This window comes from Chiloscyllium punctatum, chromosome 3 (assembly GCF_047496795.1).
Source record: "Chiloscyllium punctatum isolate Juve2018m chromosome 3, sChiPun1.3, whole genome shotgun sequence".
Lineage (NCBI taxonomy): Eukaryota > Metazoa > Chordata > Chondrichthyes > Orectolobiformes > Hemiscylliidae > Chiloscyllium > Chiloscyllium punctatum.
This window is the reverse complement of record NC_092741.1, coordinates 141,093,399-141,120,121: the sequence shown is the minus strand read 5'-3', so window position 1 is coordinate 141,120,121 and position 26,723 is coordinate 141,093,399. Positions and strand designations below refer to the sequence as shown.

Genomic DNA, 26,723 nt, shown 5'->3' with positions numbered 1-26,723 from the left:
GTTTGGGCTGAGGTTAGGAATAGGAAAGGTGAGGTCACCCTGTTAGGAGTTTTCTGCAGGCCTCCTAATAGTCCGAGAGACGTAGAAGAAAGGATTGCGAGGATGATTCAGGAGAAGAGTGAAAGTAATAGGGTGGTTGTTATGGGGTCTTTAACTTTCCTGATATTGACTGGGAAAGCTATAGCTCGAGTTCGTTAGATGGGTCGGTGTTTGTCCAATGTGTGCAGGAGGGTTTCCTGACATAATATGTAGACAGGCCAACAAGAGGTGAGGCCATACTGGATTTGGTTCTGGGTAACGAACCAGGCCAGGTGTTAGAATTGGAGGTAGGTGAGCACTTTGGGGACAGTGCCCACAATTCGGTGACTTTTACTCTAGTGATGGAGAAAGATAAGTGTGCACTGCAGGGTAAGAGTTATAGCTGGGGGCAGGGAAATTATGATGCGCTGAGGCACGACTTAGGATGCGTGGCTTGGAAAAGTAGGCTTCAAGGCAAGGGCGCAATTGATATGTGGAGCTTGTTCAAGGAGCAACTATTGAGTGTCCTTGATAAGTAATGTACCGGTCAGGCAGGGAGGAAAGGGTCGTGTGAGGAAGCCGTGGTTTAATAAGGAATTGGAATCCCTTGTTAAAGGGAAGAGGGCGGCCTATGTAAAGTTGAGGCGTGAAGGTTCAATTGGGGCGATTGAGAGTTATAAGGTAGCCAGGAAGGATCTGAAGAGAGAGCTAAGAGCAGCAAGGAGGGGACATGAAAAGTCCTTAGTTGGTAGGATTAGGGAAAACCCAAAGGCTTTCTATAGGTATGTCAGGAATAAAAGAATGACTAGGGTAGGAATAGGTCCAGTCAAGGATAGTAGTGGGAAGTTGCGTGTGGAGGCTGAAGAGATTGGGGAGACACTGAATGAATACTTTTCGTCAATATTCACTCAGGAACAGGACATTGTTGCCGATGTGAATACTGAGTCACAATTAATTAAAATGGATGGCTTTGAGGTATGTAGGGAAGAGGTGTTAGAAATTCTGGAAAGGGTGAAAATAGATAAGTCCCCTGGGCCTGATGGCATTTATCCTAGGATTCTCTGGGAAGCAAGGGAGGAGATTGCAGAGCCATTGGCCTTGATTTTTATGTCCTCGTTGTCTACAGGAATAGTGTCAGAAGACTGGAGGATAGCAAATGTGGTTCCCTTGTTCAAGAAGGGGAGTAGGGATAACCCTAGTAACTATAGGCTGGTGAGCCTCACTTCTGTTGTGGGCAAAGTCTTAGAGAGAATTGTAAGGGATAGGATTTATGAACATCTGGATAGGAATAATGTGATCAAGGATAGTCAGCATGGTTTTGTGAAGGGCAGATCGTGCCTCACAAACCTCATTGAATTCTTTGAGGTGACTAAAGAGGTGGACGAGGGTAAAGCGGTAGATGTGGTGTATATGGATTTTAGTAAGGCATTTGATAAGGTTCCCCATGGTAGGCTACTGCAAAAAATACGGAGGTATGGCACTGAGGGTGAGTTGGAGGTTTGGATTAGGAATTGGCTGGCTGGAAGAAGACAGAGGGTAGTAGTTGATGGTAAAGGTTCATCTTGGAGTGCAGTTACTAGCGGTGTTCCGCAAGGATCTGTTTTGGGACCATTGCTGTTTGTCATTTTTATAAATGACCTGGAGGAGGGGCTAGAAGGTTGGGTGAGCAAGTTTGTGGATGATACGAAAGTCGGTGGAGTTGTTGACAGTGAGGAAGGATGTGTCAGGTTACAGCGGGATATAGATAAGCTGCAGAGCTGGGCAGAAAGGTGGCAAATGGAGTTTAATGTGGGTAAGTGTGAGGTGATTCACTTTGGTATGAGTAACAAAAAGATGGGGTACTGGGATAATGGTCGGATACTTGGTAGTGTGGATGAGCAGAGAGATCTTGGTGTCCATGTACACAGATCTCTGAAAGTTGCCACCCTGGTAAATAGTGCGGTGAAGAAGACATATGGCGTACTGGCTTTTATTGGTAGAGGAATTGAGTTCTGGAGTCCTGATGTCCTGTTGCAGTTGTGTAAGACTCTGGTGCGGCCACATCTGGAGTATTGTGTGCAGTTTTGGTCGCCATACTATAGGAAGGATGTGGAGGCACTGGAACGGGTGCAGAAGAGGTTTACCAGGATGTTGCCTGGTATGATAGGAGGATTGTATGAGGAAAGGCTGAGGCACTTGGGGCTGTTTTCATTGGAGAAAAGAAGGTTTAAGGGTGACTTGATAGAGGTGTACAAGATGATGAGGGGCTTAGATAGGGTTGACCATGAGAACCTTTTTCCACGTATGGAGTCAGCTATTACGAGGGGGCATAGCTTTAAATTAAGGGGTGATAGGTATAGGACAGATGTTAGGGGTAGATTCCTTACTCAGCGAGTCGTGAGTTCATGGAATACCCTGCCAGTAGCAGTGGTGGACTCTCCCTCTTTATGGGCATTTAAACGGGCATTGGATAGGCATATGGAGGATAGTGGGCTAGTGTAGGTTAGGTGGGCTTGGATCGGCGCAACATCGAGGGCCAAAGGGCCTGTACTGCACTGTATTTTTCTATGTTCTATACGTTTAAATCTTATACGCAGCACAGTATCGTCAATGACATGCCTTCCAAAAAGACTCTTTACAGCTCAAAGTGTTCTAACCCATTTAATGGTTTAATAGCCAGACAAGCCTTTCAATAGTTAAACACAGAATTGAGACAAAAAAATCGTGTACTCGGTTTGCTAGTTAGGAAAGATTGTCTTGTGCCATTTATTTTATTGTGCCTTTGCTAACTCTACTGAGCAACGGCCTTTAGAAATTAAATGAAAATAAAAATGCGATTGAGACGGAAATTAATAAATCTACAAATGAAAACCTGTTACACACTGCACTCCATAAGGCACAGAAGCACTGAATTGTAAGAAATGTGTCATTCAACATGCTATAATGCAGCAACAAAAAGTAAAAGCTAAAATCTGCAGAAGTTAATCTCTTAGTATCTAAAGTACAATGAGACTTCACTGCTCCTAGAGAAATAAGACTGGATGGTCACAACTGTGTGCATCATACAATGCAAAACACATGACCAAACTGGTAGCGTGCTGTTGCAAATTGCTTAGAATTAGTGTACATGGTCAATTTCACTCAATATTACATACATAATTAGAAAATATTCAACTAGCACTTACAGATAGAAGGAAACATTATTGAACTGAAGATGATAATGAAGTAGTTGGAAATTCTGCCATGCAACACTTATCCACGACACATGGTTTTGGGACTGAATTAACTACTTTATACTAAAAACTTCAAGATCAATTCATGTACTTTCTAACATGAAGCTATGTCAAATTATCAGGAAAAAGAAATGTTTGAACTGACAGAGCATTTGTGTAATTAGCTCTGCATTTGACATTCACTCCTGAATCCACTTTGATAAACGTAGACAGCAAGCAGCTGAACCATGTGGAACAGGAATACCACAGATTCAATCTTGGTCTGTGCTGAAATTACCCTTGTACCATTTAAAGAAGTAGGATAGGTTGTTTAATCACAAATTAGAAAATCAATACCCTTAGAAGGCAAGAGGAAATTGGTAGGAAAATTAAAACACAAAAAAGAAAATCTTTAGATCATTGCCACTGGACAGATGTCATTCCCATCAGAAAGAAAAAATCCTACTTTGGCCAGCTTCTCGCCTCTGAAGTATAATGTCACAGCTTCAGTGTTGCGTGGGTTGTGAACTTCAATATGAACTTCATCGTTGTCTTCATATTCTCGGATAAGCGCTGCCTTCAGCCTGGCCATTTCGTTCTGTTCACCATGGACAAGCAACTACGAGGAAGCCCCAGACGACTATAAGTAAATTGCAATCAATGCACAACATTTTACAACATTAAGCAAATCTCTCAATCCTTACAAAATTAAAACCAGAATATTCACTTCAAATATTTCAGAAAAAATAGCAGCATAGTGTTCAATTCCAATGTGTTTAAGGTCCCTATTTGATGATCCTTTAGGAAAAGGGAGCAGCAAAAGAATACTTGGCTCAAAAGTAGAGAATCAGCAATGATCTCTATTCCCAAACATCATCCAGTGATCCACACTGGGAAAAGCACTTGTGAATAAGCAGGTGGATGAAGCACAATGCTCAACTGTTACCTAGTGTCTGCTTAGTGTCCCTTTCGATGAGAGTTCTGGGCTCACAGATAGAGTCTGACCAACTAGGCAATAGTATAATTGCCCTAATTTATGGAAATGCACTCTAACAGGGGTCAGAATCTTTGAGAGATGAGGAAAGGAAAAGAAGAAATATTTCAGGATGGGCAGTGGGTGGTGTAGAAGATCTGGAAAATATAAATTAAACATTTTAACAGTTCTGTACTAACCACATGTGGTGGTTTCAATGCACGTATAAATTCGCTAGTCTGTTGATAATCGGTATGTGCAGAGAACGAGATGTAATCAACTGACATCTTCAATGGTAACTTCTGTCCAGACATGGTAGTTACCTCCTCAGGCTCTGACATAATATGCTGCAATTTAGGAAACAGAATATAAACAATGATAATACAACATTAGCTTTGTCCAGTAATTACTAAGAAAGCACAAACTTGTTATTACTCACCAAATATAAAAAAGAATGCAATGCCTCCTGTGCTTTTTTAACTGTGTTAAGTACATATTTCTACAATTTTAAAAAAAATATAAAAACATTTATTCTATGCAAGAATCAAAAATAATTCCTTCACCCTGTCAAATCTTATTCAGCACTGCTATTTTTTTCACACAAAATTATTTTAATAACACTAAAAAAAAGGACGGCAAGGTGGCTCAGTGGTTAGCATTGCTGCCTCACAGTGCCAGGGACCTGGGTTCAACTGTCTGTGTGGAGTTTGCACATTTGCCCCGTGTCTGCGTGGGTTTCCTCCAGGTGCTCCGGTTTCCTCCCACAATCCAAAGATGTGCAGGTTAGGTGAATTGGACGTGCTAAATTGCCCATAGTGTTCAGTGCATTTAGTCTGGGGTAAATATAGGGAGGGGGAATGGGTCTGAGTATAGGGTAGATATCAAAGGGAGTTTCTTCTTTTGGGGAAGAATAAAACATGGGGACATTGTTTAAGTATAAGACAACTCCCTTTTTTGACAGATAAACAATACTTTTCTCTCAAGGGGTGGTTAGAAGTTTGTTTCCCAGGAGGTACTGGAAGCTGGTCCCTTAAAATTATTCAATGCTGAACTAGATTTCTGATAGACAAGGAGACTGGGATTGTAAGAGGCAGACAGGAAAGTGGAGCTGAGACCACAAGCAGATCAGCCATGATCTTCCTGAATGGTGCAGCAGGCCGACAGGGTAAAAAGTCCTTTTCCTGTTCCCAAGGCCTATATTCACTTACTGAGGAGTTATGAATCATTGTGGACTTCCGGGTCCATCTACGTAAATATGACCACAGCACTTCTGCATTAAACGGTCCAGCAGCAAGCCTGGCTATAATGTCATTTCAGCACAGAGTTCATAAACATGAAGTGCCCAGGCTGGTTTGGTTGATAACTTGTATTTCAGGTTGTGGTAATCTCTCTCTCTGGCTCAGCAACTTAAGGCAACTCCAAACTGATTCCCCTTCTGCAGCAGAAATACTTAGCAGTCTGTGCAATCATTGCCAGTGTTGGAAACTTGATGTGAAGTTAATTGTGGAGGTTGGCTAGTTTCTAACTTTAGCTCTGTAGATTGCGGAATGCACTAAAATGAATGAAAAATGCTGGAAATCTGGAATAGAAATAGAATGCTGGAAATACTTAGCACCTCTCGCAGCATCTGCATACAGAGAAACAGTTGACATTTTTTGGGGGAGGCAATGATGTAGTGGCACACTGGACTTGTATTCCAGAACCCCAGGATAATGTTCTGGGGTATGGGTTTGAACCCTCCCATGGCAGATGGTGAAATCTGAATTCAATTGACAAAAAATATTGGAATATCAAGCTAGCCTAATGGTGATCACTGTCAATTATCTTAAAGCTTTATCTGGTTTATTTGGAGATAGGACGGTGGCTCAGTAGTTAGCACTGTTGCCTCACAGCACCAGGGTCCCAGGTTCGAGTCCAGCCTTGTGTCTGTGTGGAGTTTGCACGTTCTCCCCTTGTCTGCAGGGGTGTCCTCTGGGTGCTCCGGTTTCCTCCCAAACTCTTCGGATGGCCAGTGTGGACTTGTTGGGCTGAAGGGCCTATTTCCGCACTGTAGAGAATCTAATCATTAATGCTCTTTAGGGAAGGAAATCTGCTATCCTTACCTGGTCTGGTCTCCAGGCTCACAGTAACCTGATTGACTCTTAGCTTCCCTCTTGTCAATTAGATATGGACAATAAATATTGGCCTAGCCATTGGTGCTCACATCCCATGAATAAATTTAAAAAAAAGGACTTTTGTAGAACTCGGTTTCTCTCTTCACATTCACTCAAGTGTAAATAAATATCACAGAACACTTTGAATAGTGTTTCTTTTTCAATAAAATATATGATTAAATTGGTCAGTAATTTTATCAGGGAACAGTGATTGTTCAAGTTCCAAATCATTAAAAAAAGTTAAAATACACATTAATTTTTAAAAAAATCAAACTGAAGAACCTGAAAAGGTTTACGTAATATTTATACGTACCTTTGCAAGTGTGCCTTCAACACAGTAACCTGCAATAATGACTCCATTCCTCTTATCAGTGCACCAGCTTTCAAACAGTTCTCTGGACAAACCACTCTGCATCATACCTGGAGAAGCCATCACCACACTCGGACCAATATCATCAAAATGGTCCATGCTCTTCAAAAAAAAAACACAGAAATAAATGGAGCAACAATAATGATTGTTCTTTAAATAATCTCTAGCTGGCTTATCATTTATGACCATAATGCGACACTTTCATTAATTATTCTTAAAACATTTTACATAATTAAATCAAAACAGATGCCAACTGAATTCATTTCATTTGCATTTCATTCAGCAGCTATTAAATTGCCTTTCACTAAGATTACTTATATAGTGCCAACTCATATCATACTATAGATTATTTGTGACATTCATTTAGATAAATTAGGTACTTTCTTGTATTTGAGTGCATCTTGAAACCATGAAAATGGATTGAACTGCTTTGAAACCAATGGTTCCAAATTTAAGTGCCCATTCTTTATGTGCAAGGGACCACATTTCAATTTATTTCTCACCCAGGGGCCAAATGAGTAAATTTCAGAAAGAATGGTTCTGTGTTAGCAAAAGCAGAACAGCATATTTGCCTTGCATTCAAACTCCACCCACTTGCAGACTGCAGCTGCTCTACAGACTGGCAGCTAAACTCTCACAGCCTTGCCCTAATCGTGGCTGCTGTTCCCTCAGAGCCTCTTCTCATACCCATTCCTGTAGACTCACTGGTCCTCAGCAAACTCCAGCTGATTATCACTACTTACCTTCCTATTACTGGCTTCTCATCGCCGTCCCAACCCTTTCACTAGTTAACCTATTGATACAAATATCAGTGAGAAAGAGCCTGTGATTAGATGAACAGCTCTTTACATTCCGACTTGTATTTGAGTGCATTTTGAACACCACAGACATAAACCCTTGGTGAACAGGTCTCAGGGCCCAGGGGTTATATGTTGGGACAACCCTGTTATCAAAAGATTATATCTCATCAACTCTATTAACTTTCCTTTGTGAATACCGGAGTGTACTTTTTTTAAAAAAGAAGTCTTGCTGCATAAGGTACCCTACATACACTAGCTGAATTCATATGGCAACATATGACTTACCTTTAAGTTGCTGATGTGTTTGAAGACAAAAGGGTTGTTAATACTGATCTGTTTGCGAATTTTCTCATTCATTGCGTTAACGTAGGTTTGGTATACAGCCATACATTTTTTTGCCAGGGATGAGGCATAGTAGATGGGAATGTCATGTAGTTCTGGATGGTTCTGCCAATATTCATCTGCACGTAAAATAAAACTCCAAACAATAAGTTTTTAATCTCATTGCTTTGGATGGCATTGCAGAACAGGACAACAATCATAGATCTTTACAGAAGTCCAAAGAAAACAGTGTGAGAACAGGAAGAGGAACCATTGTTGGAAGTTCTTTATGACCAGATAAACATGAATGGAACTAAGTGAGATCTGCCCCAATGCACAATGGAGGAAAGGGGTGGAAAATAATTTTGTGGACAATTTTGAAAAATACCACAGAGAGATCAAGGAGGAAAAGGAAAAATCACCAGTTAAATATGTCATGTGACTTTAAGTGGGGGCATTGCAATATTGCATCACTGTCCCATCATGCTTCCTAAGTCAGCTCAGATAAGATAAGAAACAGAGTGCAGCCCTATTCTAATACCAAACCTTGCAACTCAGTTTAACATCACAAAGTTTTACTAGGTATACCTGGGTTGGAATTTTGTGATGACACCAGTAGCTTTTCAAACTCCACTCAATGCTTTACACCGTTATTGTAGGATAGACTTGGAAACAAAATACTGATCAACTAATTATGTAATGGAGAGGAACTTCAGAGTATCGAAATATCTGGGTGTCATTTTGCATGAATCACAGAAAACTAGTACGGAAATACAACAGGTACTAAGGAAGGCATAGAGCTAGAAGGACAGGTCTTAGTTTGAGGATAAGGACTAGCAGATTTAAAACAGAAATGAGGAGAAATTATTTCTCTGAAAAAGTCTTGAATCTGTAAAACTCTCTACCCCAGATGGTGGCGCATGCCAGGACATTGAGTAAATTTGAGGAAGAGGTAGTCAGATTTTTAATTAATAACAGGTTGAAGGGTTATGGAGAGTGGGCAGAAAAGGAGTTGAGACCGAGATGAGATCTATCATGATCATACTGAATGGTGGAGAGGTTTAAGGGACTGAATTACCTACTCCTGCTCCTAGGTCTTATGTAACCCAAATTTCCCAGCAATAGCCAAGTGTTTTACATACCCAACTTTTACTTCAGGGTCTTTCTATTTAGATACTCAGCACAGTGAGACATCATTTGATTAAGTAGGGTTGCTTATGTCTACAGTAAAATTTCTCAAATATTTATACCCCCAGCAGCTATCAACATTTGCTTCACAAGATAATTCTCTCACAAGATATCCTTGAATATGAATGGTTTCAGCTTTGTCCCGAAAAGCCCTCACTCACTTGCTCAAGTGTGCTTAGATTACTAGATTAGATTAGATTACTTAGTGTGGAAACAGGCCCTTCGGCCCAACAAGTCCACACCGACCCTTCGAAGCACAAACCACCCTACATTTATCCCTTCACCTAACACTATGGGAAATTTAGCATGGCCAATTCACCTGGCCTGCACATTTTTGGACTGTGGGAGGAAACCGGAGCATCCGGAGGAAACCCACGCAGACACAGGGAGAATGTGCAAACTCCACACAGTCAGTTGCCTGAGGTGGGAATTGAACCTGGCACTGTGAGGCAGCAGTGCTAACCGCTGTGCCACCCACAGGATGGAGAGATAAATCATATTTGCAACATTTACCTAAAATCAGCAGTAGTTCTTGTGCACGGCCTAGAGCAAAGACAGGAATGAGACAGCGTCCTCCTCGATTTACAATGTCATGTACAGTATTGCAGAATCGAGCCTCACGCTCCTCGCGTTTCTCATGGATGTGAGTGCCATATGTGGATTCCTGGATGAAAAAGATCAGAATTACTCTGGGAAGGAAAATGAAAAGAGTAAGAAAGTGGAATTCAGGCAAAAGATCAGCCAGAGTATGACATCAAGGAGGAGGCTTGGAGGGCTATGCAGTTTACTCCTGCTATCTCTTATGTTAAGAGTCTTGTTTTCATTCATTCATGGGACGTGGGCATCGCTGTCTAGGTCAGTATTTATTGCCATTGCTAATTCCCCTAATTGCTTACAAAGCCATTAAAAGTCGACCACATCACGACTGATCTGGAGTGTTCCTCCCTGTTCTTCCCTGAAGGTCATTAGTGAAGCAGACAATGTCATTTTATAACAATTAATAGCCATCACTGGGATAGCTTTTATTTCCAGAATTTTACAGAATTCAAGTTTCACCATCTGCCATGGTGGGATTTGAACCCATGTTCCAAGAACATTAATCTGGGATTCTGGATTGCTAGTCTACCATCTTCCCTATCTGCATTGTAAGGTTTTATTTTGGTGCACAAAAAAAAAATTCAGAGACCTGCTGTATTGTAATTTGACATGGACAAATACTTGAAAAAAAATGTGAGTGTTTGTGTATAAAAATTTGAATCACTTTATTCTTATGTCATGACCACACACCAGGTGTTCTCTCTGAGTGGTCCCTTTTAATAATCGAGTGTTACAACTTAAATATGACCAGCAACACAGCTTTATACTTTAAAAGGTAACAGTTTAAATTACTAATGATTGTGAAAAGTAAAGTAAAACAAAAGCTATTAGCTAAAATATAAAGATTTAAAGTAATTAAGGACAAAAGCTACACAAGATGAAAATTCGACCACAGTTTCTACTATCACTGCAGGCAGGACTTGCTGAAAGTCTCACTTCAGGAAGTGAATGTTTTGAAGGCAGATTCAGCAGCTACTGCAACTTCTGTAATCAAATTGTTGGAGGTTGCGCCCATATCTCCAGCAAGCTAAAACCTGGCCCTGGAATTTTCCTAATCTAAAATCTTGTTTAGTTGTAACAAGCAAATATTACTTGCAGGTTTTCAAACCTCACCCGCTCAGCTACTAAAACATTAATGCTTACAAGGTTCTTCAAGGCCCTCCTCGTCTCCCCCAACACAGCTAATGACCTTCCCACTTTCACAGTTCTTCGGGACTTCTCCAGAGTTTAACTCCTAAATCATAACTGCTCACTAATTTTCACCTTAAGTTCATTCTTACAGCAGAGCCCTCTAATTGTTCTGGACTGCTCTCTTCAGTCACCCTCCCTGCACAATAGCTAACGGTTGTACTCCTAAAATGAAGGCAGTCTCCATTTGTCGATTTCCCAAACTATAGATGACCTCAGAAATGCTTTTCAGTGACCACAAACCATCATGAGTAACCTATCAAATACCTCGCAAGAACCGTTGCTCCTATTGCTGGGCAGAGTTCAACGTTGCCACTGAACCACTCTTTATGCCCCTCAATGTTACAATATTGTCACTTTCACAGGATGCCAGCTTTCAGCACCAAGCATGCTTACAAAGACAATGCACCACAAATCATCACTACGTAATGGGCCAAATTCAAAAATACTGGGGCGTTAATGAAATATATTGCTCTTCATGCAGAGCAGTTATCAAGTTCAGCACATTAAAGGGATATAGCTCAAATCATGAATGTCCAGAATACACTGGTCGATTCTAGTGGTCCATTGCCTCATACAAATGACAACTTAATTCCACTATTTTGAGAATATATTGGGTTTGTATATTCACCATTAAAAGTTTTGCAAAGTTAAGGCTCATGGATTAACCTTTCCTTGATGAATATTAATATCCTGTTCATCAATCATTCCAGACCAGAAAAGGAGCTATTTAAACTGTGGCATCTTATAACCAAGTGATAAACTGTCATTAGACATTTTAAAAAGATTTAATGCTTTTCTCGCTTTTCATTTGTCTCCTAATTCAAACTTCACGCCCTGTTGTTTCTTTGTTCACCTGTTTCAACTCTTATTCACCCTCTTTCTTAGTCCATAAATACCTTTGCTTTGGGAGATTCACTGTCAAGCTTGCAGTTCACCCAGGTCCTAAAACCAGCATTGCATTTCTAGCAAGTTAAGGCACAAAATATTTTGAAGTTGAATGATGAATGTAAAAAAAGTCTAACTTATTAAACACACAAAGATGCATGGGTCCAGCAAGATTTGGCCCAACACTTTATGGTCAAGTCAGCCAAAAAATACTTGAACTTTAAAAACCTTACAGAATAACTGTTCTTCCAGGAGAAGACAGAGAGAAGGCTAATGGAACTAGCACCGTGAGACAACACGTGGTATCTGGAAATAAACCTTAACAGCACAACCTAAATAAAGGAAAAATTTAACAATTTCTACTTATGCACATCTTCAATAGACCCAAATTAGATGAAAAACCTGAAACTATATTTCAATTTGTATACCTTTTGATAGGTTTAGGTAAAACATGGAGATAATTATCTATTATATCCTCCATCTCACATAGGTATGTACTCTCACTGCTAAAGATATTATAATCTCCCTGAAGAATGAAAATTAACTTACTATTATAAGAATATCAGGTCTAACGCTGGGGATCTCTGCTGCCATTAAGTGTCGATCCTCTTGTCGTGAAAAGTCACCAGTGTACAAAATCTGCACAGGCACAATTAGTCATCAATTTAAAACAATATTGACACTTAACAATTTTTATAGACATTTTAATAATAAAAGCAGAGTCGTAGAGATGTACAGCAGGTAAACAGACCCTTCAGTCCAACTCGTCCATGCTGACCAGATATCGCAACCCAATCTAGTCTAGTCCCATTTGCCAGCATCTGGCCCATATCCCTCCAAACCCTTCCTATTCATACACCCATGCAAAAGGCTTCTGTACATTTATTATTTATTGAACCTATTATATGTTAAAATAGTAGGTGAGTCACAATGTTGTACTTTATTGCGCATGGAAAACTTGCATGTGAACCTAGCCCCAAGGAAAGTTTTATTAGAAAAACACTCATCTTAATTGTTTGGCAGGGACCAACTATCCTCCCTTCTCCCCAACTCCCTCAGATCTCTTCTCGAGTACGACTTTTGAAAACGTTTGCACTATGTTTTGATTTTCAAGGACTCTTTCTCGATTCTCACTAAATCATTTATTAGATATTACAGTCATGCAGTAAAAACATCTTCTGTATATGTGCTGACGTGTGGGGAATATGGACTTGCACACAAACACAAAATTTGAAAAATTTATCAATGAACTCAATTAGCAATCGAGCATTAAACTTTAAACCATGACTTTAAACTTTAGACAATAAATTATTTAAAATATTTCAAGACAACAGGCGAAAGTTTATAAACTTTATGTTCAAAATAAATACTGTCATACACAAAGTCACTATCCTAAAAGTACATTCTGTAGTCTGGTGGGATCATATCTGAACAAAGTTGAAACATTTCAACCAGACAGTGTTATTACCTTTGATGTCAATCCCAGATTTGAAAGTAACAGTTGGAACAGCATGGTGGCGCAGTGGTTGAGAAAAGATTGACAAGGATGTTGCCAGGGTCAGAGGATTTGAGCTATAGTGAGAGGCTGAATAGACTGAGGCTGTTTTCCCTGGAGAGTTGGAGGCTGACATGTGACCTTTTAGAGGCTTATAAAATCATGAGGGGCATGGATACGGTGAATAGCAAAGGTGCTTATGTTGGGGTTGGGGAGCCTAAAACGAGAGGGCATAGACTTAGAGTGAGGGGGAGCCAATTAAAAGAGACCTAAGGGGCAACTTTCTCACACAGAGTGCGTTGCATGTATGGAATGTTGCCAGAGGAAGTGGTGGAGGTTGGTACGATTGGTTGGGGATAAGAATAGCGCTGAAAATGTGTTGCTGGAAAAGCGCAGCAGGTCAGGCAGCATCCAAAGAGCAGGAGAATCGACATTACGTGCATGAGCCCTTCTTCAGGAATCCCAAAACGTCGATTCTCCTGCTCCTTGGATGCTGCCTGACCTGCTGCGCTTTTCCAGCAACACATTTTCAGCTCTGATCTCCAGCATCTGCAGTCCTCATTTTCTCCTGGGTATAAGAATAGGATGGGTTTAGAGGGATATGCACCAAAAGCTGACAAATGGAACTAGATTTATTTAGTCAGCATGGCTGAGTTGAACTGAAGGGTCTGTTTCCATGCTTTACAGCTCTATGACTCTAATTTGCCATATAGCCCCCAACCCTCACACAGGAACTATTTCAAATCCCACAACCCTCTTTGCCCTCCTTCAGTCATATTTCTGTTCTTTGGTCCAATTACAGCCCCCCACCTAATCCAGTGTGGCTCAAGACAGCTCTTATTCTTGATAATCCATGTGTAAAACCATAGAAAATTCCCTAGTATTACAAAAACCAGGAGAGAAGACAGAGATTCTGTCTAACTGAAATGCTCGGCCTTAATTTTTCTTTTAGATGTTGACACATCCAAAGCATTCTTGACATTTTATCACTTTCAATTTGTTTTCATACGTACCTTCACTCCAGCTATTTCAATCATAAACATGGCAGCTCCCAGAACGTGACCTGCGTGATAACACCAGAACTTGATACCTGCCACTTCCTTCACTTCATGAAAGTTGATGGTCTCAATTTTGTCCATACTTTCTTCCAGGTCTGACTCAGTGTACAACATGTCATCTGCTGAGATATTACTGTATGCAGAAGTAAAATATGTTAAGAATCAATGAGTCTATCATAACATTAAGAGGTCACAAAAATTTCAAATGAAGCCCTGCAATGAGTATTTCCTGAATTCAATCCTGAATGCATCACTTTGCAGTGAGTTATATTTCTCAAGCTGTTCCAGATCACAGCTGTTGGTGCCTCCTTACATTGATCAGCATTTAGAGTAATACAGCATTCAATATAAAAACTGAATTATGGATATCAGTTGAGGATTGAACTTGGTTTTTCATGCCCCTGGTGTTCAAAATACTTCCAACACTCATCAGCAATGCCATGGAGCTACACTCCTACTCCACACTGTTCATGCATCAAGAGCTAAAGACACACTTCAAAATCTGCTCATGTGACCAAGTTAAAAGGATTAGACCTTTAAGAATCTGGTTTCTCAATTCAAAAATACCCTCTTCTCTCTAAAATGTCAAGAGACATGGGATGCTCCGGAAGGAAAGAAATATAACCGGATAGGAGGAAGAAATAAGATGATCTGTGCATAATCTGTCAATTCTCAGTATGTTATACTGTACAAGAGGATTCTGTGAATAATCCTTCTCTCAGGAATTATTGGCAAACTGCTAACAATGACAGCTGAAAATTCAATACTGTAAAGAGCAGAGTGAAGAATATTAAATGCAACAGACAGAAACTTCCACTTACCTGACCTTTACATAATCAGACAGTAGCCAGCGATATATAGCTTTTGTTGCATGTGTCATAAAAGTTCTGCCTTTAAAACTGGTCTTTTGTAGGAACCATGGAAGTGCACCACAGTGATCTAAATGGAAACTGTTAAAGATCAAATTGAACAGAGAAGTTATACATTTACAGAGGTAGCCTCACACTTCTGCATGAAGAAAATATGACAGCAAATCATGAGTCGACAATAAAGGTACATCAGACTTCACATCATTCGCATCTTTAATATTTCCAAAAATATACTAAGATACTATTAGTAGGATGGAAGTCTCAGATTAACATAGCTTAAAGTGCAAACAGATTGATAAAAATACTAGACAGGAAAAAAGAAATTAGTGCACTGAGCCTGTGCCACCCATACTGCTGAAATTTGTTAAGCACATATCTTGAGCTACACAGACAAATGGCTAAAAAGCTGAAGCCAATTGTGGGCAAGATCTGGAAAATAACTTCTGACCCTTTTAGGCAACTGAAAGAAATTTAGGATAGCACACTGATTCTGACTTATAGTATAGGGTCTCCACCTTGTACAATGAGATCGCCATTCCTGCCAGAAGCTGGTCAACATTCACCTTGAAGAAACAGTGGATTGGTTTTCACCACACAATGCTGCTAACAGATACATTACAATTAAATGTGAAGGTGAAATGAAATTAAAGGTCACAATAAGTTGAGTGGATGAGAGGAGGAAGTTACAACAGAGGATCAGTGTAATTTAGCAGAAAAAAACTACGTAGAGAATGAGAGATCATCTAGTTGGACCTAACACAAAAAGTTGAAAAATACAAAAGACTCGGAGTTGCAAAGGAGCGAGTGATCTAGATACTTAAATTTCTAAAGGTTAGTGTCCAGGCACAAAAAGTAACCAACAAGGCTAATTGCCATGATCTCAAAGGGTTTGAACACAAAAGTGAAAAGATGATACAATGGTCACAGTCGATGTGGATTATGTCGTTCAGCTTTGAAAACAAAACGTTAAGAAGGATATGATTGACCTTAGGCGGTAATACAGTGCCTACTCGCCAGAACGTCATGGCTTAACTCTTCAATTATGAAGATCGGCCACACCAATTGTGCTTTAATTTTCAAAGTTTAGAAAGGTGAAGATTGATGTAATCAATGTTTTCTTTTACGCTTTACGGGAATCATTTATGTAAATGCAAAGAAACCATTTTATCTGATTGGAAAAATATGGTACAATAGGGCATCTTTAACTTGCCATTTCGGTAAGACCATATGACATGGGACAAAAATTAGGCCATTTGGCTGATCGAATCCACTCCACCATTTGATCATGGCTGATATGTTTCTTAACGTTATTCTCCTCATTCCCCCCTATAACTCTTGATCTCCTTACCAATGAGCAACCTATCTATCTGTCTTCAGTCCACTCAAATAACTTGGCCTCCACAGCCATCCCGTGGCAATGTGGGCGGCATGGTGGCACAGTGGTTGGCACTGCTGCCTCACAGCGCCAGAGACCCGGGTTCAATTCCCGCCTCAGGCGACTGACTGTGTGGAGTTTGCACGTTCTCCCCATGTCTGCGTGGGTTTCCTCCGGGTGCTCCGGTTTCCTCCCACAGTCCAAAGATGTGCAGGTCAGGTGAATTGGCCATGTTAAATTGCCCGTAGTGTTAGGTAAGGGGTAGATGTAGGGGTATGGGTGGGTTGCGCTTCGGCGGGGCGGTGTGGACTTGTTGGGCCGAAGGGCCTGTTTCCACACTGTAAGTAAGTAACCTAATCTAATCTAACCAATCGCTGGCTTAAGAAATTCCTCATCTCAGTTTGAAAGTATTGTCTCTTCACTCTTAGGCTGTGCCCTCTGCTCCTAGCCTCTCCCATTAGTGGAAACATCTTCTCCATGTCTATTCTACTCAGGTCTCTCTGTGAGGTTCAATCAGATACCCTCTCATCCTTCTAAATTCCATCGAGTACAGACCCAGAATCCTCAACTGCTCATCATAAGACAAGTTCTACACTAACGAATCATTTTTGTAAACCTCTGGACCCCCTCCAATGCCAGCACACCTTTCCTTAGATATGGGGTCCAAAATTGCTCAATATTCAAAATGTGGTCTGGAGCAAAGACAAGTAAAAGAGCTGAGGTACAGATTAGCAGGGATATAACTGAATAGCAGAATAGTGTTGGGAATTGTATTCCTTCAAACAATAAACATAAGCCTTTTGTTTAAAATGTGTGATAAGGAGAACATTTTAGTTGCAGCCAAACCCTATCAAAACCAGCTCTCACAAGGCCAAATGTCAAATGACCTGTTTAACAATCTGATTATATGTAGTATTCCCAACTCAGTCAATGCAAAAACTTTTTATGCATCATCTAAAATAACTCAACCAAATACCGCAATTGGATCAAAGAAAACAAAGTTCCTTGGAATCTTCTTTTGAAGCCACGCTATAATTTCTTAATTTTAAGCTAATCAGCAAGAATACTTACTGACTAATAAGGAGAAGATCTATCTCCGCAGGGTCAATCAAATCAATGTACGGAAGTGCATCCATTCCCTCAAGTCCAGGGTGGATTCCACAATCCAACTGAATAAGATAAAATTCAGGTGAAGGCTAATCAAAAGGCCCTCAAACTCTAGTTCAGCATATTGTTAATGTGTGACCAGATTGACACGTAACACAAACTATGACCTTATGTAAAACAAAGCTCCTTAATCAAATCACATTGCCAGCATTTCATTATTTATTTGTTATTTACGTAGGCTGCCATTTTATTGGCTAGTGTCTGATTAAGTGTGGTGAGTTTGAAATACATCAGCAGCTAAACTATGCTTGGCCAACCCAAGTTAGAAGAAAGTTTGCAAGTCAAATTTTTAATCAACAATTTACATAATCAACAAATGTGCATCAGAGTCAGTTTGCAAGAACTTTCTTCCATTGATGCTATATAATCTATATAAAATTGCAACAATTCTTTAATTTCCACTAGCTAATCAATGATCTTTACTGACATCAATAACTAAAGTCTTCTAGTGACCCTGAAGCCTGTTGTATACATTTACAATTTATAAAATCATACCATGATTTTCCTTCCTTTGAATTCCACAATGATGCATGATCTTCCCACCTCTTGTCCAGCTCCTCTATTAATAATGCACAAAAAATAATTCTCAAAGTTATGGGATGAAAAGCAATGATACTGCACAAATTTGAAGAAGTATGAATAAAAAAAAACATTTTTAGAAGACTCGACAGGTCACTGGACAAACTACATGCATGGGATTTGCCATCACAACCACAAAGGTTAAAATTCTAATCTGTCATATAAATTCCTGCTGTGGAGGACTCCAACTCAAAAGGCAGGATCCAGTTGCATTTAATCTGTATTTTCCTCAAAACCAACGGCATGTAGGGGATGTTGGGGGTGAGGGGAGGCAGAGACGAGGGTAAGGGAGAAGAGGTGGAGATGATGGATATGTTGTGGGGGGTGGCAGAGAGGAGATAGGGTTACAGTAGGGAGGTGGGGGAGGAATGGGAGGATATGGGGTGACATAGGAGATGCAGCAGCTGGGATGAGGAGATGGGTTACCAGTTGGGGGGGAATGTGAAGGGATAGGTGGGGGGCAAAGGGACAGGGCGGGGGGAGCCAAGAGATGGGATGGCGTGTGCAAAGAGACAGGATATTGGGGGGGTGGGGGGGGGTAGAGATGGGGATACACTTAAGGAATTGCGGGATGTGTGCCATGGGTATATGGTGAGGGGTGGGGGTGTTAGGTAAGGAATGTGGGAGGAGATAGGATGTGGGAGAGGAGATGAAAAATACAGGGAGGGAGTTGGGTGTTGCGGCAAGGAAAATGCGGGGGAAGAGATGGGGGACGTAGGGGGTATGTGGCAGAGGAGATGGAGGATGCAGGGTGAAGGGATGGGGGATACAGTGAGGGATGAACAGGCGTGGGAGAATGGGGAGGGGGTAGAGATGTGGGATACGGGGGGGGTGAAGAGATGGTGATATGGGGGGAATGAGAAGGGGATACGGGGGTGGGGAAGTGATGGGGGATACTGGGGGGTGGGGAAGTGATGGGGGATACGGGGGGGTGGGGAAGTGATGGGGGATATGGGGGTGGGGAAGTGATCGGGGATACGGGGGGGGTGGGGAAGTGATGGGGGATACGGGGGTGGGGAAGTGATCAGGGATACAGGGGTTGGGGAAGTGATGGGGGATACGGGGGTTGGGGAAGTGATGGGGGATACGGGGGTTGGGGAAGTGATCGGGGATACGGGGGGGGGGTGAGGAAGTGATCAGGCATGAGGGGGTGGGAAGAGATGCGGGACACGAGGTGGGGGAAGATATGTGATAAGGGGCAATGTAGGGATACAGGGCAGTGGGCAAGATGGTTGATACGGGGGGAGAGATGGGGATAAGGAGGGGGGTGGGGTATACAGGGGAGGAGAAATGGGCAATGCGTGGGGGGGGGGAAGGGAGGGGTGGAGGAATGAGGATACAGGGGGTGGGTGGGGAGAAATGAGAAACATAGTGGAGGGGTATGAGGAGGGGGGAGAGATGGGGGATATGGGGTGGGGGGAGAGGAGGGGGAGTAACTGGGAGATGGGGGATTCGGGGGGAGGTTGGAGGGTAAGGAGAGAAGAGATACAGGCGGAGGCAGAGATGGGGGAAAGTGACTGTGGGGGGGGGGGGGGGGGGAGAGGGAGAGGGGACACGGGGGGAGTGTCACGACAGGGAGGTCACAGACCGTGCCGTGGGACATTAATCTTATTTCGATGCCCCGGTTTGGGGGAGTGGGGGGTCACTCACAGCGGGCGGATCAGGAGCTGGTCACTCTCCTCCGCCGGGACAAAGATCTCCGCTTTCCGTTTGGCCGCCATACCGGCCTCGGCACGGGAACACTTCCGGTCCCGCCCCCAAAAACCCTCCGGCTGGAAACCGCCTCCACCCAACGGCCGAGGCGGGCCGGGGGGACACAATAAAGTGGGACACCCGGAGAGCTGAGGAGGAATTCATCACTAAGAGAGTCACATATTGTGTGGCGAGATAAACGTCTTATTTCTGTAAGAAACCCGGCAATTTGTCAGGTAATGGGTTTTATATTTCAAGTTTTTAAAATATAGCTTTACCTTCTGTACATGTTATAATAGATGTCTTTTTTTTCAGACTGATTGATGTCTTTGGGCGTGTGTGCTGGTCAGCAGCGAATCTGTGTTTTACATTTAAACTCTGGGCTCTACTTCATCCTTTAATGCAGGCCATTCACTTTTGTAACGTAAAGGTGATGATGGACTGGATTCATCAGGATCAGATCAGATACACCCAGGACACTGAAGGAAGTGAGAATGGAGGTCTCCTTAGATACCAGGGTGTTGGCAGAGGACTGAAGAATTGTAAAAGCTCAATCCATACTGTACAATATACCTAGCATTTACAAACTAGTTGGTTTAACTTCAGTGGTGTCAACCCTCTTCATTGAATAGAGTGTGGAATGCCCATCGAATGAGCATCCCATCCCATCCACACCCACCCACAACCCAAACCCTGCATTTATAATGGCTAATACACCTGCCTGCACATCCCTTGACAGTTTGGCAGAGCCAGTGCACCTAATTTGCACATTTTTGGTCTGGAGTCAATCCAGGGTCCCTGGTGCTGTGACATAGCAGTGCTAGCCACTGAGCTACCATGCCACCCTCTTAGGAACAGTAACCCAGGGCACAATTAGCACTCGCTTGACAAATGTTGATTAATTAGGGAAAACCGCCATGGATTTCTTTTAAGAGTAGTTAATGGTACTCTAAAGAAGGGTAGCTAACGTAACCACACTATTTTTAAAACAAAAAGGGAGATGGAGAGAAAACAGGGAATTATCGACCAATTAGCCCAATGTTGATGGCTAGGAAAATGTTCCAGTCCAATTGAAAAGATTTAATGGCAGAGCACCTTGGAAAACAGTAACAGGAATGGACAGTCAGTTTAGATTTTCAAAAGGGAAAACATGCTTGACAAATCTACTGAAATCTTTTGAAGATGCAACTAGTAGAGTTGATGAGAGGGAACTATTGGACATAAGGCTTTTGATAAGGTCATAGAGTTGTACAACCTGAAAACATCCTCCTTTGATCCAACTCATTCATGCCAGCCAGATATCCTAAATTAATGTGTTCTATTTCCCAGCATTTGGTCCATATCCTTCTCAACCCTACTCATGTATCCACCCAGCTGCCTTTTAAATGTTGTAATTGTACCAGCCTCCACCACTTCCTCTGGCAGCTCATTCCATCCACACACCACTTTCTGTGTGAAAAAGTTGCCCCTTATGTCAGTTTTAAATCTTTTCCCTCTCACCTTCAATCTACGCCCTCTAGTTTTGGACTCTCCTACCTTGAGGAAAAGACCTTGGCTATTCACCCTGTTACAGTGTCATACATTATGGAGACAGACCCTTCAGTCCATGCTGACCATAATCCCAAACAAAACTAGTCCCAGCTGCCTGCTTCTGGCCCATATCTCTCTAAATCTTTCTATTCATGTATCTATCCAACTTTCTTTTAAACATTGTAATATACCCACATGTACCACTTCCTCAGGAAGTTCATTCCACACGTGAACCACCCTCTGTGTAAAATCTCTCACCTCTCACTTTAAAAATGTGTGTTCTAGTCTTGAACCGCCCCCTCCTAGGGAAAAGACAACTACCATTAGCTCTAAATATACCTCTCACTATTTTATAAACTTTCATCAGGTTGCCTGTCAACCTCCTATGCTCCAGTGAAAAATGTCTCAGCCTAACTGAAACCTTCCATACCTGGCAACATCCTGTAAATTTCTTCTGAACTCTCTTCAGCTTGATTTCTTCCTATCCATGCCCTCATAATTTTATAAACCTTCTATAAGGTCACTTCTCAGTATCCGACGCTCCAGGGAAAATAGTCCCAGCCTATTCAGGCTCTCCCAATAGGTCAAAGCCTCCAACCCTGGCAACATCCTTGTAAGTCTTTTCTGCACCCTTTCTTGTCATTCAATAATGGAATCATTGTCCTGGGGAGATGGAGGGAGATTAAGTGCTGGCACTTAGTTTTCTCAATGTAGAGATCAGTACATTAGGCAACAGCACCACACTTGTTGGCAAGGATTTAGTCTGAGAGCATGGACTACAGTCAGTTCAGAGGGAGCTAGATTCAAATGGGTGGGGGGGTGGGGGGTGGTGCGCAAAGAAATTAAGGTGACTAATGTGGTATCGATATTTCTCAAAGAACAAGTTGATTGCAGGTAAAAGAAAAGAAGGAGGGGTCCAGGTAGAGGGAGAGTGTTGGAGGCATATGAAGGGGTCAGTGGGACAGAGAAGGGACTCTTTCCCAAAGAAATGGTCATGAATGTGAAGGTAACAGAAGAAGAATTCAACATTGTGCTGTACCTATTGAGCTGGGGCGCAGAAGGAAAAAGCTAAGGCATTTGCTGAGTACATTCAGCAGTGGAGAGTGGAAGGTCAGAAGGGATAGTAAATATTCAGCAAGAGATAGGGTTTGGAGAAGGGATGGAAACAAGGAAGGAAAATGGAGAAAGTTTCCAGAGGGATGTGGGTACTTCTGAGTTGTTGCAGCTTGTTTTCCTTTAATGAGTGAAAGGAACAATTTTCTTTTTGTTGGAATGTCAAACAAGCCAGAGAATGAAGTGGAACTGGGGGCGGGAGAGGACAACTAAGCCAGCATGAGATTGTGCTGATGGAGTAAGTGGCTGAGAATTTGCATACTGTGATGCACAGCATTGAGTGTAGATCTTGGATGCAGTGAGAGCAGCTGTCTGAGGAATGTTGTACATCAGAGACACCTATGACCCTGGGAAGATTTGAAACATAAAAGATGAAACTTCATTTGGATTCCATGTAGAAGGAGTTGGAGGCAGTCACTGAGGAGTGTGCTGTGACTGTGGAAGCAAATTTTTGGCAAATACCTTGTCAAATGCTAGGACCAAGAACTAATGATGGTGAATAAGAAAATCAGAACAGAAGTTGTATTGGAGAGAGGAGCAGAACTTTTTCAGGGTGGGCATACATGGAAGAGAGGAGATAGAGAGTTAAGCATTAAAATAAAACAAAGAGCTGCAGATGCTGGAAATATAAAGTAAAACAGAAGCTGGTCTGACAGCATCTGTGCAGAGAAAGTTTCAGGTCCAATGACCCTTCTACAAATAGATGATAGCTAGGACAACCTTGTTAAACGAGGTGGTATATGTGCTGAAGACTGGGGTGTGGGAAGACAGACATTAAAGGAGTAAACAATGGGTGAAGAAGGAGCACAGAGGGGGAGAAAGACAGTTAGGCAGACAAAGGCATGGATAATGGTCAGCCAGGAAAATGCTGATGAGGATGACAACTGGGTGAAAATGGGTTAGCTATGCTGAAAGCAGCTCATGACCAGGTGTGAGGGTGGGTAAAGGACATGGAGGGTGGTGTTCATACTGTAAAATTAATGAACTTGATATTGAATCCTGTAGCTGCAGGGTCCTCCAAGTGCTTCAAGCTGGCATTGAGCCTCATTAGAGCCCCTGCAGCAAGCCCAAGGCAGCGATGTTGGCATGGGAACACAGTTGTGTTGAATTGGAAGGCAACTGGAACTTAGGGGTCGTTTTTGCCGAAAGAATGTAGATATGTATAGAATGTAGGACATACACTAGAATAATGATTGTCTGGCCATTGGAAAATATAGGCCAGTGTTGCAGCTCCATAACCTTTCATTACAAATTCACCCGATGTCCACTGTTAACTCTTTCTGCAGGCTGTCTTGATTTCAGATTTTCAGCATTAGCAGTGTTTTGCTTTTGTTTGTTAATAGGCAGACAGCGAGGTCCACCCTATCTTTTCCAGGTGTTCAATGCTCCAGTGAAGTCATATTTGGCTGCTAAATTCCTTTAGTATAAAGCTCATCAGCACAATATCAACTGTCTGACTTCACAATTGTGTGTGGTAATGAGGTATATATCAAGACCTGTGGAACTACACCTATGAAATGATCATCAGCTTCTTTTTTTTAAAGAGGTGAAAATTGAGATTCAAAAAGAGGTTTTAATAGAAGTTTTTAGTTTACTTAAAAGCTGTGAAAAAAATGAGAAAAATCCTTTATGATTAATAGATTGAGAAGATATTCAGTCAGAATAAGACACCATTCTGTGATATTGTAATATCCAATTCCAGAACTTTCTTTTTGCCTATAACATTGGGCAAATCTTAGGAAATTTTCAATTTCCTTATTCTTAAGTTTGATATTAGGTAGTGAGATATATTGATGGTCTGCAACTGTCATGATGTGATATTTTGTTAGCTCCAGTAATATCAGGGCAAGATGTAAGTCATGCACTAAAGAATTTAATCACCTTTTACTACACCTCAAGGTTTTACAGTTCTGGTCACTCTGCTATAGGACAGATATTACATTGGAGGGAGTTCAGAAAAAGTTATCAGGATGTTGCCAGGAGTGGAGGATTTGAGTTATAAGGGGAGGCTGGGGCTATTTTCCCTAGAGCGTAGGAGGTTGAAGGGTGACCTTCGAGATTTATAAAATCATAAGGGGCATAGATAAGGTGAATACAAAAGGGCTTTTCCCTAGGATGGGTAAGTTCAAAACTAGAGGGCATATCTTTAAAGTGAGAGGAGAAAGATTTAAAAGGGACCTGAGGGGCAACTTTTTCACACAGAGGGTGGTTTGCGTGTGAAATGAACTGCCAGATGCAGGTACAGTTATTGCATTTAAAAGACGTTTGAATAGGTACATGAATAGGAAAAGTTTAACAGGATATGGGCCAAACACAGGCAAGTGTAATGAATTTAGTTTGGGAAGCTGGGTTGGGATGGACATTGGACCAAAGAGTCGTCCTGCACGGAAACAGACCCTATATGTATGTACACTACAATCACAGCCACTTTCTGTGGTAAGCAATTCAGGTGTACTGCAGTATACTTCCTTCATCATGTCATGCTGTGTAAGGATAGAGCTCAGCAAGATGGAGACTTGGGAGCTTGAGACCATGAGGTCACGTGCCATGATAAGTATGCTTCTGAAAGGTATATTGCACAACTGCCACAAGACACAACACAACATCTCTCTTTTCCCCAAAAGAAAATAAATCCCAAACAGAGAAGACATTGTTCTACACAATGGAGGGCATGTGTTGTCAAATAATTATGCAGACATGTGTAAATAGATGTATTCAAGGTTAGTGATACAAACTTTGCAATGATGTTTTGGCAGTTTGACAAGTTGATTATCTTGAGAAGTATATATGTTCTTGTCTGTTGCTCTTGCCTGTCAGTTCCATTGTCTTGCAGTCGTTTAGCATTGTTGTACAATTATCACTTGAGTTTTCTTCCTCACTCCCAGCATGATTGTCGAATTGCACATTGGTCTGAGCTGGGTTCTACCGAATACGGTGCTAAATTGTGAAGGAATAATGACCTCATAAGATCTGGGTTGATATCAGATCTTAGAATGCTTTAAATGCCTGGCATCCACTGGATTTCTGTCTCAGTGCGGTAGTCCGATATGTAATTGTGGTAGTTCTCTACCTACTTGCAAGTGTTGTATCTGTTTTGTTCTCCTGGTTGTGACGAGAAAAGTTCTGTGGCTCTTTTTAACCACTGTGGGTGCAGTTTAAATTTTATGAATGGCTTTCCTAGATCAGTGCACACTCTGCCATTGTTACACCATTGGTATCTCCAGGCAGGTGATTTTGGGAAGCCAAGCTGAATTGCAAATTGGCACTGTATATGATTGTGCCGATGTACAAAATTAATATTCTGCTATATCCTTTGAGACTGCCTTTTGTAGGTTGTACCATAAAGCAGAAAGTTTTAAAGGAATGAAGGAGAAGTAGAGGAGCATAAAAGTTTAGAGAATTCCAGAGTCTAGACAGTTGAAGACTGTTTGGTGTCTGATAATCACCTTGCTATGTTCTGATCCTTATCATCAGAGAGTGACTAAACAAAGATCCACATAGTGTTTAAAAAGACCATTGCTACTCACTATAGCAAGAAACTCGAGTATCTAAACTTGACACGCTGGAGACTCCAAACAAAGGTGTTGCCAGGGTTAAGACCATAAGACATAGGAGTGGAAGTAAGGCCGTTCGGCCCATCGGGTCCACTCCGCTATTCAATCATGGCTGATGGGCATTTCAACTCCACTTACCTGCATTCTCCCTGTAGCCCTTAATTCCTTGTGACATCAAGAATTTATCAATCTCTGCCTTGAAGACATTTAGCGACCCGGCCTCCACTGCACTCTGCGGCAATGAATTCCACAGGCCCACCACTCTCTGACTGAAGAAATTTCTCCGCATTTCTGTTCTGAATTTACCCCCTCTAATTCTAAGGCTGTGTCCACGGGTCCTAGTCTCTTCGCCTAACGGAAACAATTTCCTAGCGTCCACCCTTTCCAAGCCATGTATTATCTTGTAAGTTTCTATTAGATCTCCCCTTAATCTTCTAAACTCTAATGAATACAATCCCAGGATCCTCAGCCGTTCCTCGTATGTTAGACCTACCATTCCAGGGATCATCCGTGTGAATCTCCGCTGGACACGCTCCAGTGCCAGTATGTCTCTCCTGAGGTGTGGGGACCAAAACTGGACACAGTACTCCAAATGGGGCCTAAC

At 41.8% G+C, this 26,723-nt stretch overlaps 2 protein-coding genes across 7 annotated transcripts in view; one reads left to right on the top strand and one right to left on the bottom strand.

The window, feature by feature from the left end:
- Positions 1-20,030, bottom strand: part of cpsf3 (cleavage and polyadenylation specific factor 3) — a 35,135-nt gene extending 15,105 nt beyond the window's left edge. The window contains exons 1-11 of the mRNA XM_072561435.1: positions 19,881-20,030; positions 18,147-18,210; positions 17,556-17,653; positions 15,062-15,190; positions 14,196-14,373; positions 12,237-12,326; positions 9,528-9,678; positions 7,791-7,966; positions 6,649-6,807; positions 4,383-4,529; positions 3,676-3,828 (exon numbers count right to left, since the gene is read on the bottom strand). Coding sequence (XP_072417536.1) covers positions 3,676-3,828; positions 4,383-4,529; positions 6,649-6,807; positions 7,791-7,966; positions 9,528-9,678; positions 12,237-12,326; positions 14,196-14,373; positions 15,062-15,190; positions 17,556-17,653; positions 18,147-18,210; positions 19,881-19,951 — 1,416 coding nt within the window. The 5' untranslated portion in view covers positions 19,952-20,030. The remainder of the gene's footprint in view (positions 1-3,675; positions 3,829-4,382; positions 4,530-6,648; positions 6,808-7,790; positions 7,967-9,527; positions 9,679-12,236; positions 12,327-14,195; positions 14,374-15,061; positions 15,191-17,555; positions 17,654-18,146; positions 18,211-19,880) is intronic.
- Positions 20,029-26,723, top strand: part of itgb1bp1 (integrin beta 1 binding protein 1) — a 31,203-nt gene continuing 24,508 nt past the window's right edge. For 2 of the 6 annotated variants that reach the window (XM_072561495.1, XM_072561449.1), the window contains exon 1: positions 20,030-20,158. The gene's annotated coding sequence lies outside the window, so the exon portion shown is untranslated. Of the gene's footprint in view, positions 20,159-26,723 lie in introns of all 6 variants that reach the window. The other 4 variants (XM_072561468.1, XM_072561478.1, XM_072561486.1 and 1 more) reach the window with 3 other exon arrangements.